The 12620-nt window shown below is 33.9% G+C and overlaps 1 protein-coding gene across 13 annotated transcripts in view; it reads right to left on the minus strand.

Moving 5' to 3' along the window:
* ADGRV1 (adhesion G protein-coupled receptor V1) overlaps positions 1-12620 on the minus strand; it is a 602786-nt gene that overhangs the window by 521650 nt on the left and 68516 nt on the right. For 12 of the 13 annotated variants that reach the window (XR_013532585.1, XR_013532586.1, XR_013532587.1 and 9 more), the window contains 2 exons: positions 7275-7451; positions 4640-4863 (listed from right to left, as the gene is read on the minus strand). Coding sequence is in view for 10 of the 13 variants with exons in the window: in XM_035291223.3 (XP_035147114.2) it covers positions 4640-4863; positions 7275-7451 (401 nt within the window). In the remaining 3 variants the exon portion in view is untranslated. Of the gene's footprint in view, positions 1-1753; positions 2134-4639; positions 4864-7274; positions 7452-12620 lie in introns of those variants that run through there. The other variant, XM_054252118.2, reaches the window with a different exon arrangement.

Genomic DNA, 12620 nt, shown 5'->3' on the forward strand with positions numbered 1-12620 from the left:
AAAGTCAGAGGAAAAAATGGCACCCACTACTTACAGGCTTACTTCTGAATTTTGCCGGCTTTTAAAGCAGTATGTACAACTCTTCTAGATAATGAAAAGGAAGTCTATTAGGAATTAGACCTTATGTGAATTTAGGTGTGTTGAAATCATTTAAAATCAAAACAGTTTTACTCATAACAGTTATGAAAGAACTTCTATTTCTGAATTCACTACATCTTTTTTTATTTGACAAAAACTAAACACTACATATGTATACCAATAATATTGTAACCAAAGGTTCTCAATCTATTTTATTTATATAAAGTATCAAAATTTGCAGATTTCATCCCAGTTTTAGAAAAATTTAATTCGTAACATGTTGCTAGAGGATATCTTAAAACATAATTGTTTCGATTTTACATACACTTGAATTTATTTTTTAAACTCATTACATAAGATTATACTAACTGAATAGAGTACATAATAGCTAGATAACTAAATGGACTAAAGCAAGCCACACTGATAAAAGAAATAAAGACAATTATGATTATATTTTAGGAATACATTGTGGTTTCAAATGCCTTCTATTCTCTTTCATTTTAAACCCGTGCTTTTTTTCTTCTAGTATAAAAGAAAATGTAGGACATATAAGAAAAAAAAGAATAGAATAGATCTAAGATGCAATTCCTACATATCTCCAAAAACATATTAAAACAATATGTTTTTTTTTTAATTTCTGGTTTTAACATTCAGAACATAATTAGAATGATCAAAGGGACTTGGACTGCAAGGCTCTGAGGGTTTAAAAGCCAGCAGGCTCTTAAGAATTATCAATCCTGCAAGCTGCTCTAAACCTTTCCAAATGTCATCTCCTATTGAACCAAAAATGTACTCATGCTCAGACTTCAAATCACAATGAAACCACAATTCATATGTAGAAATATATAGGGAAAAAAAGCTCACCTCCTATTTAACAGAGAATCTGAATTAACAATCCTTCCCAGTTTTTAGAAATCTGATAATATCTAACATGCTAGTAGCCACAGAAGAGAGTCTAAATAATAGGAGAGTCATTTTATATTGTTAAAAGAATCATATGATTTTCACAGCAAATTTGTCCGTCATTTACATTAATAGCCTCATTAATTAAAATTTTTTTATATCCACATAAGCTACAAAACAAAAAACTGAATCAGACTGTAAAATATAAAAATCCATTCTGAACATTAACAAATTTATTTTTACACTTACTTAAAATATGCTACCCTTATGTGAAATGCAAATTCTGAAAAGTTCTGTATACAGCTCTGAGATATAAGCAAGAAATTGTATCTTGGATGTACTCAGAAAACCAATGAAACCATTCAGATAATTGATTGCTAATTCTCTGTTAAACAAGCTACAAGATTCATAAAAGATGTTGGGTAAAAATTTCAGTAGTACAGCACAATAATTATTTTTGAGGTTATGTGTACCTACAAGGAAAGTTAATTTTAAGATCCTCTAAATGTGATTGCACTAATTGTCAAACTTCTTAACAAATACTTTAAATGCATTCACAGTGCAAAACTCTTAAGACCAAAAATAAATAACTTTGTATAAACTCCTCTTATCATTAGAAAATGAAACTGCACACAAAGCATGCACATCCAGGTGGACAAGCAAAATTTCCCCAGACCTGTAATCATGCAGAAGAGCAGCTTTGTCCAAAAATGATCACTTGTAAAACAAAATACTAAATCACCAAAAACAAGGTATTATTTTGTACACTTACCCAAAATACACGACAAACCTTTCAGTTTCTACCCTGTCAACACAGAAAGAAGTGTGGGAGGGGGGGAAAAGGAGGCAGGGTATCATTTGCCAAAATCTCACTAATACTGCTAGAACTTTAGAATGGCAAGAGAAAAATAAAGCTAAAGAAAGCCTTCCTTTTTTTCCCAAGAGCTAGTAATGTTCGTTTTATGGGAACTCTGCACCCTGAATTCATTGCTATTGACAAATGCTAGCAAGAGGTTCAGCAGTTCCCACTTATGGAAGAAGACCCCATGGCTAGCTAGCATGTCAAGACCCATTCAAGACATTCCTTTCCAGGCCTCCTCCAAGGCGCTTGTGCCTGCCAAGCACTGTACAGGCTCACAAACCACAGCAGCTGAACAAATTTCATTCAGCCCTGCTTATAATTACTTAGTAGCTTTAATTAGGTTTAAAAAAAATAAAAACCTCTAGTCTCAGATCTAAAGCCAGTTGTTATTTGAGTTAGAAAAAACAAAACTCTATAACTAGAGAAATCTATACCTTATATCATTTGCACAGGAATATACTGAGGAAGTAATATATCATTTAATTATGCCAAATATTACTTAAATACAACTTTGCATCAGAAAACCAAAACACTTTTCCAAATCCCCATTGTTTTTCATTTTCAAACAGGCTTGAAAGAACATGTCAAATGTAGAGCCCTAGAGCTTCATTTTTAAAGTCAAATGTATCATTTATAAATACAGGGTTATATACCACATATATCCAAATTCTCTGAAATAAACTGGCATAATGAAATTGTGATTTGAGGAAACCTAAATAGAATATTTTTACCCAGCATGGTATTTGAAACCACCACAAATTTTTTAGGACCAGGGCAACTTTTGTCTAAAGTTAGTTGAAACACAGAGAATTTGAACTTGGATTTGACATTGAGAAAAAATTATAAACTGTTATCACAATAAACTGTTAACTATTTTATTGCAATATTATGGTTTATCGTAATCACAGCAGCATTCATTTATTCTTTCACTCAAACTTTGTTAAAAATTTGCAAAATTAAGGAGTTTTTGATAAAATATGCAATCTAGATTTTATTTTACGTAACTAAATGTGTCTGAACACTCAAATTTGCTCATTCTTGTTCACACATAATTGAGATAATGCAAGTATGCACCAATTACTAATCAAATTAAAACATTTTAATCTACATTTGAATTAATTTTCTCCATTTGAAAAGAACCAATAATTTCCGAAATTTTCTACCTTATGATTTGTACTTCCTTATGTACTATTTTTACCCATAGGAGACAGAAAAAAAAGAAAACATTAAAAATTATACTTAATTTAAAAGGTTTACATGATAAGATTTAAAAATGAATATTTTGAAAGAATATAAAGAATAGTCACTCAATTTGCAGATGGATAATCTAAATAATTCTTTAAACATTTAGTTGAGAGTACAAACTGTCAGCTAACAAAGTTTCTATGGATTATTACAGCATTGGTTTATAATCACTGCTTTTTTCTCTTTAGTTGTTTTCAAGATTGTCCACTGAATGCTTACACTTAATGCTTTACTGAATAAAAAAAGACAAAAATGAAAAAAGAGATTTCCAATTTTCATTAGATTTTACTGATTTTTGATCGCATGAAATAACTTTTCTTAAGATTTAAGTCTAAAACATACATTAAAACCATACGTCATCTAGCCTCTGTGTGTGTGTGTGTGTGTGTGCACGTGTGTGTGTGCATGTATGTGTGTGTGTGTCATAAATTAGTTTTTGCTTTGGGGTGTTTTTTTTGCTTGGTATTATGGTTGTTTTGTTTTACACTTCATGTAAGAAAGTAAGTAAACTCAATATGGTTTTGAAAGAAAGCAAAAGGAACAGTGGACATTCAATAATTTGTTATCTACATTCCATATTTTTCTTCCACATAAAAATAAAAATAGTTACTCATCAGATTTTTTTTAAATGTGTTTAGACAAAACGCCTACAAAGAAAAACCTAAAAGACAGTGATATAAAGAGATCCGGGGATTATATAAAAGTTATTATATATAAAATAACTTGTACTACTTTAGTCCTGAATAATACAACACAAAATGTTCCTTAGATTTATCTGTGAATTTTATTGTTTCTAAACATGAATGCACAAAGCCCTCAAGTCACAGTAACCTTCTCTAATATGAATCAATTTTCATATAAAGAGACTTGTGTTAGAGAGAAGACTGATTCTGATTTCTTAAAATCATTAAATCATTAAACACAGTATTTTATATATTTATAGAGAATTTTCTGAATTACTGGGAAAAAAAGCTGTTTTTGAGAGATTGTGAAATTTTCTTAATATAAATTACCCACTGAGAAGTGCTAAGTCAATTCTTTTTATTACTAAAAAGATACCTCTTAAATTTGTGCAATTTTTGATTCTTTAGAAAATGGTCATAAAATCAATGTTTAACTTCTGTGTATAAAAGAGAATTTCATTATATGAAGATTAATGTTTTCTTTTTACTCCCAAGCTCTAATCTTCTTTTCTGTTGAGCCTAAAGCCAGCAGAACTGTTTGCTTAACCTAACATTTTAGATTTGCTGGGGCTTTTTCTTTTAATATAACAAAATATTAGCTACATTTCATATTTATCTGATACCTTCCATCAAATCTCTCTGTAGTGCTTCTTCACAAGAAATAGAAGGGTAAAAATTCACTGAATGATATAATTACACTCATAGTCTAATCAGAAGCCATCAATAAATAACAAAAAAGTCTGAAGGCCAATATGAGCCTTTTGCTTTTTTTTAACTTTATATAGATAAAAGAATAAAATGAAAATCAAAGTTATTGAAGAGAACTCAAACATACATGCTACTGAATATTACCTAAATAGGTTATTACCTGTCTAGAGAAAGTGTCACAGTTTCATTCATTTCCGGTATGTCATCACCTTTGACAGTAATGTTGATTGTTGTGTCACTTTGTCCAGATAAAAACAAAACAGAACCATTAAAGGGACCTATATCATCTGCGGTCACTGACTTTGAATTAAAGCCAGAGGGCTTCAAACTCCAGTAGACAGTAGCCTGGCCATCAGTTCCATCCCGATATAAGGGTATGTACACCTTATAAAAAGAAAAGAACAGGACAATTTCTTCTCAAATACATGTTCACAAATTATATAAGCTTTGCTACTGCTATTAGTTTGTACATACATATATTAGTATGTGAACATATGTATTCTATATAGAGAAGTGAACTATTAAATGCATTAAAACTCAACCAAACAATCCTCTAAGCATGGAAATAAACTTAGACATATTTGTATTAATTTTTGCTAATCAAATTTATATACAAAATTACCCTCACCCAAAAATGTGTCTAATCTGGATTTGTCTTAATAAAAGACAAATATTTTAAAAGCCAAAGAATTTTGAAAAACATTGAGCAATCTTCCTAAAGAATAAATTTCCATTAGAGGTTCTCTGAAAATAGAATCTGCTATCACAATATAAACTGCAAAATAAACTCCAGTGATTAAAACTAGAAAACTATATGTCATGTAAAATACATCCTAAGTGATGGGGGCAAAAATTTTTTTTTAAATGTTTCTAACCAATAGGACAAATACCATAGGAAAAAATCAGATACTTTATCGTGACTGTGGATTACCTTGAGCAAGTTACTTAACTTCTCTGATCCCAGTTTTCTCATATAAAATAAAACTAATAATTTCCTATTTTGCAAGTTTGTGGTGATGATTAGGAATTGTTTAAGTAAATTATCTAGAACAGTGCCTATCTACAGTATAAAGCTAAATAAGTGGAAGCTATTATAACAATTCTGAAACAAACTTTGGTAGTTTCAATCAAGGGCAGTACACTTTAAAAATATGTAATAAAAGGATCACTATAGATTATGATCAAGCTTTTTCAAAAGAAGAATATAAAGGAATATTTAATGGTATATTACACTATTCTTTTTATGCTCCTAAAAGAGGAGTATCCTCTTTTTTTTTTTTTAATTTGCCCTTTAAAGTCATCTTGGAAAAAAAACCAAGATATTTTCACCATTAATCATTCTGCTACTTCAACTTACAATGGTAAGAACGTGAAACTAGTGAGGAAAGATTCTTAGGGAAGACAAAAGAAGTAACAGAGGGCTGGGTCCTAAATCACCTTGAGGGAGTGGGTCCAGGCTGTATCTGAATAAACAAAGGAAAACTCCTAGTTTTTCTGCTATTTCCCAAGAGGGGAAGAATGCAGGTTCAAGGATCCCAAAAGTTTCTAAAAGCTAATTTTTCTTAAGGAAAATATATAAAATGGTAAATTTACAGCTTTCTGAGGTAAATAAAAGCAATACACTCTTTGAGAGCAAACTAACCTTTAGACAAGAGTGTATTCAGAAAAAAACATGAAAAATCAAAACCATCTTGAAAAATGAAACGTCTCTATTTATAGAAACTAATATACAATGGAAATTGAGGTCAACATATTTTAATATAAAGCTTTGATAACAAAAACTCTCCTCCTTTCTAATCTAAACGTCAACTTGGTTTAAATCAAATTTAAGTGTGGGGGACTTGGAGACGGTCTCAGGGACAGACTATTACTCAGGCAATGGTAAGGCTGAAGGAAGAGCCATCCCTAAATCGACGAAAGCTTGGAAAAAATTCAACCAGGGAATGTAGTGGTGGGGCAAGGGGAGGGATGGGGTGCTGTGTATGTGAATTTTTTATATGTCTATATGTAAAAATGTATATATACTGTACAAATATATAAAATTAAAAATTCTTAAGATTTAGCATTCCACAACTTTACCACCATCATTTCCACCATCAAGCATAAGGCGCAAGCTGGCCACCTCACTCCAACCCAAGCATATGGAATGCTCAGAAATGGAGTACATCAAGTACACCTGTGGTACCATGTCTTGGTTATAAAGAAAAAAAAAAGGTTTATAGCCCAGGCACAATGGCTCACACCTATAATCCCATCACTTTGGGAGGCCAAGGGAGGTGGACCACTTCACCTCAGGAGTTGGGGACCAAACTGGGCAACATGACAAAATATCCATCTTTACTAAAAATACAAAAAAAAAAAAAATAGCTGGGAGTGGTGGCACACACCTGTATAGTCTCAGCTACTGGGGAGGTTGAGGTGAGAGGTTCAATTGAGCCTGAGGTGGAGGTTGCACTGAGCCAAGATCGCACCACTGCACAGCCTGGATGACAGAGTGAAATCTTCTCTCAAAAAAAAAAAAAAAAAAAATTTATGTTTGGCTACCACTGTATCGAATGTCACAGAACTATCTGAAAGCTGTCACATCAAAATATCCTATACTCACTGTGAGCAATTAATTCTAATTTCATTCTATCTAATACTGCAAAAGATAATGGGAAAATCACATACTCATTAGTTACCTATGTCAAATGACATATGGAAAGCTTGTTGTACACCACAAAGCTTTTTAAGATCTGTTAACCCTATATGCTAATCCTATTTTAGGCCACTCCAGTAAGAAAGAGCCTACTTACCACTTCAGCAGCAAAATCTTCTGGTTCATGCAAAATAATTGGAAGATTGCTAAGAAAGCTAATTTCTCCATTTGCAATGGCTGGAGTAACCAGTAAAGAAATATTGCAGATTTCCCCAAATCTAGGGCTTATGGGTGGGATTGGGGGAATTATGTTCACCAACTCTACAGTTTCCAACTATAATAAAAAAATAAACAAAAAGTAATAAGAATTGATAGAAGAGTAAATTTTTTTAAAGGCTTAACATCATGGGGCAACAAAATAAGCATAGGTAGAGGTCACCAATAACTTGGCAACATTATTCTCCTCCTCCTTAATTCACCATCCCTTTTCCATCTCCTTCGCTGGCCTCTGGAGCTCTTTCTGCCCCTCAATTTTTATTATTCCCCAGGGGTCTGCCTAACTCCTTTATCTTATAATTTTATGCCCTCTCCTTAATAATCTCTGCACCTCTCCCTCTAATTCCAAATCATTATAACCAACTGCCACCGACAGCATATAAATGTCACACAAACATCTTACATATACAATGTCCAAAACAGAAATCACTATCTCTCTTCTGTGCCCCTTCACTAGTATCATCACCAGTACCACCACCTGCTATTCCTCCTTGCAACCTACATCTACCTTGTCCCTAAAGTAAAATATCAGAAAGTTGTCCATATCACCTTCCTGTCTTCCACTGACCTACACTTCCAATCATCACCCATTTCTCTTCTCCTCCAGACAAAATCCAGTATCAGAAGTCCACTCAGAACTCCATTTATAACTTCATGTATCTTTATATTTAAAGAACTGCAATGTGTAACATGCATGCATAACACATAGTGTCCCTGTAGTTATAAATTTTACAAATTACTGGTTTATGATCATTTGACGTATTCCAGATTTTTACTTCCCAACAGGTCTGTAGAGCTCTTGTGAGTCTGTGTCCTTTTCAGCATTTTCCCAATACATGACACGGACTTGACAGACTTGAAACTGCAGCAGCGTCACAATAAATATTTGCTAATTCCTCCCTTCTACACAATCTGAGCTCTATAAGAATTCTGATAAATCATAAACATTCAACATCTTAAATATTCCAACTTTTCAAAATCTAACTTCTCAATGCTCTCAGTATTCACTTCAAGAGTGCAGGAATAGGTAATCATTACAGGACTGCAAAAACAATAGGGATTTTAAGTTATTAAAATAAGATGCAATTTTTAACTTAATAAAACCTGTCTTTCCCACTCTTTAGAACTCTCTGTTAGGCTTTATAATGTCGAAGTGATGACACTAAGTAACCACCAGTAAACCTATGATTTAAATTGATTTTCCACAAGATAGGACTGGTTCTAATTTCCCTCCTACTTTGTGATGAATAGTATATTTTAATGAGTAAAAGTAAAGGTCTTTTTTTAAATGTCACACATTTTGCTTTAAAAATCATATACTGGAGAATGAAATAAATAATTTTGGTTTGGTAAATATTCATTTGAATAAAAGAAAAAAATTAGATGAATTTTGTCAAATATTGGCATATGAAGCCAAATAAAATAAACTGTAATCTTTAGTATACTGCATTTACTTTACCATGTAAATAAAATGTAAAGATAAATACAGTCACATAACTGTCATTCTTTCTAGAGAAAAGGTATATATATACACATACGTATTTATTTATCATACAAAATAGCACAAAGATAAATAAAATACAAATATTTCAATGGTATATAAATATAATGGTGTGCATTAATATAAGGCAAAGATATTTCTAAAATACACCGGTCATGTATGAGTTAGCACATATTTGTGAATGAACATTCTCATTGCTTTATATTCAAAAAGAGCTAACCTGATAATACTGTGTTAAACATCAAGAAAAAAATATATTTTTACTGAAAGCTTTCTAAAAAGAAAGAAAAATATAAGTCATATTTCCCTACATTTATCAAAAAAGTTACAGAATTAATCCCATAGTATTTTTGAAAAATAGAAAATATAGATGGTTATGAAATGAACTGATAGAAAAGAAGATGCTAATTGTACATGGCTTATTTCCTAGCCTATAAGCCTTTTTTTGTCTTGTTTCCATCTGCTAAATCAAATTGCTCTATTCATTCATAAAGAATCGTTCTTTACTTTCAGATAGTTTGCCACTGGGACAGCACATTAGTAGCCCCATGCTTGCCAAAAGCTGCATCTCAGACTAATGTATTTAGCTGGGAGGGTTGCTAAAGAATGAGGAGCGACCAAAGAATTCTCCTTTCTTTAGTTTCATTCAACTTTGCAGGCAGAGGCTAAGGCTTCCTATTCATGAATTGCTCATCCATTATGTACTATGCAAAATACACAAACCTCTTATTCCAACCAGTCTTCCAGAACCTACAGCTATTTTGAACCTCAATGAATTGTGTCAGTGTCTAATAATGCCTTGTTCCCCAAACAAGTGTTAAATTAACTGCGATGTAAGACCTTTGTGTTTTAACTATATTGAGAGATATATAAAGAATTGAGTGTGAAATTAGTGGTGCAAATTTCCAACTCAGGATCACCAAAAATCAGATATTAATTACATCATCCTTCAACTTTTTTCTTAGTTTTCAAGGGTCATCAAAAAATTAATTCTGTATGTTTATATAGAACACTGAAGCTGAGTAGCTAAGATAATATCTGACTTGTTGAAAGTTTCTAATAAGGATGTGCTTATACAAGAATTATCTGTAGCTACTTAGATAGAAATATTGGACCTTTTCAAAAGATTAAAGTTTAACAGAGGATACTGATATTAGCACAGATATAAGGGTCTCTATCCACAGTACAGACTAGTTTGGAGGCATGATGAGAAAAGAAATTAGAAAGCTAGAATGACAACAAAAACGTTCTCTGTAACTTGATAACATTTCTGCATCATCAATTCTCAAACTTTTATCACATCACTGCAACTACTCTAGATATGCCAGAATGCCCAGGCCTCCATGAAAGCAAAAGCAACTGTGTAAAATCTTTGCCTCATTCCACTTGTTTTAATAATCTGGTTCTTGTATGAGCTGGAGATTATGCAAGACTGGAGACAAACAGAAAGGAGAATGCTAGGCGCCAAAAAAATCCAAAAAAACCCTTAAACATATACTTATGAGAATGTTCTGAAATCCTGAAACCTGAGGACACTGACAGCAGAGAAGACAAACAAGTGCTCACATCAAAAAATTCCATTAAATTCTGAAACTCCACTCAACAAATTGTAACCCAGAGAGTCTTGAAATTTGGGAAATGCTACTCTAAGTGTGAACTGGTAAAATCAGGATGCATTTACATATTAATAAAATCAATTTTTAAAAGCAAACAAATTATGTCATTTTGTTGTATAAAGCCAGAGTTTTTTTGTTTTGGTGTTATTTTTAGTTTCTAGATATATCTCTAAATGTGTTCTGGTGGCAGCATTCCAGTTGTTTTAACTTAATGCTCACAAGGGACCCAGTCATATGCTTAGCATTTCACTTCACAGATCCAGATCCCCTGGCATCCACCAGCCACAGGACAAACCAGACACAATTGTGAATACAGCCATGTTCCATATGCCTATCACTTCAAGAAAAATCCAAGGATCCTCCAGAGAGTGAGTCATCCTCGCAGACAGAACACACATTACATGAAAATCTTCCCACTTGGAGGAGATGCAAGAAAACAAAAAATAATAAAGGTGAAGATCAGGATCTACTGCCATTAGTGTAGGGCTCAGGGGAAGAGGACAAATGCCTCCCTCCATGTAGGCATATTACAAAAAGTTGTCCTTCACATACTAACAAATCCTACATCCCCATAACAGGTCACCTACTAAGTCTCTTGGACAGAACAAAAGTCCTCAAAAAATACGCAAACAGCACAAGTTTGCCTGGAGGCTCAGATTAGGGTGGAAGAGATCCAAGATGGCCAATCACGGGATTACAGTTCTCAGGGAAAGCGCAGAGAACTAGAGGACACCACACTTTCAGACAAATTCTGGTCACTCAGGGAGCAGAAGATCCCCAGTGGAGGAGTCACACGGGTCACCAGCGCAACTCTTGTGGCCGGCGCAGCGGTTTCACCAGCACCTCGGTGTGGCAGCTCTCGGAGCAGAGTAAACAGGGCTGGCTCCCCTTCTGACAGAGGTTTGGAGGACCCACACGGGTCCCCAGCACGACTCCTGAGGCCTGCGCAGAAGCTGTGACGGCACCTTGGCGCAGCAGCTCTCCGCGCAGAGTAAACGAGACTGATTCCCCTTCTGACCGAGGTTTGGAGCGCCGGGAAGGCAGAGTCGCCCATTACCGACACAAGAAGGAAGCCAGACAGGAGAATCCTGGGCAGAAAAGCACCATCGGTCTTAATGCCGCTGTTCTGTCCCTGGGAACTAACAATTTGGACATCCACTCAAGAGACCTAATCTGAAAGTTGGTAATTTCAAAGACGACAGGAGGATAAATTTACAATGATGGGAAGAAACCAGTGTAAAAAGGCTGAGAATACTCAAAATCAGAACACCTCACCCTCTAAAGATGATCACAGTTCCACATCAACAATGGAACAAGGCTTGATGAATAACGAGCACATCCCAATAACAGAATCACGCTTCAGAGAATGGATAATAAGAAACTTCTGTGAGTTAAAAGAACATGTTGTAGCCCAATGTAAAGAAACTAAGAACTTTGAAAAAAGGTTCGACGAAATCCTAATGAGAATAGACAATTTAGAGAGGAATATAAGTGAATTAATTGGAACTGAAGAATACAATACGGGAACTCTGAGAAGTATGCACAGGTTTAAACACTCAAATTGATCAAGCAGAAGAAAGGATATCAGAGGTCAAAGTCCAACTTAATGAAAAAACAAGAAGACAAGATTAGAGATAAAAGGATAAAAAGGAATGAGCAAAGTCTCCAAGAAATGTGGGACTATGTGAAAAGACCAAATTTACGTTTGATAGGTGTACCTGAATGTGACGGAGAGAATAAATCCAAGCTGGAAAATACCCTTCAGGATATTATTCAGAAAAATTTTCCTAAACTAGCAAAGCAGGTCAATATTCAACCCCAGGTAATACAGAGAACACCACAAAGATATTCCTCAAGAAGAGCAACCCCAAGGCACATAATTGTTAGATTCACCAGGGTTGAAACAAAGGAGAAAATACTAAGGGCAGCCAGAGAGAAAGATCAGGTTACCCACAAAGGCAAGCCTATCAGACTTACAGCAGATCTCTCAGCAGAAACCCTACAAGCCAGAAGAGAGTAGGGGCCAATATTCAACATCCTCAAAGAACAGAACCTGCAGCCCAGAATTTCACATCCAGCCAAACTAAGCTTCACAACTGAAGGAAAAATA

Source organism: Callithrix jacchus, chromosome 2 (assembly GCF_049354715.1).
Source record: "Callithrix jacchus isolate 240 chromosome 2, calJac240_pri, whole genome shotgun sequence".
Taxonomy (NCBI): domain Eukaryota; kingdom Metazoa; phylum Chordata; class Mammalia; order Primates; family Cebidae; genus Callithrix; species Callithrix jacchus.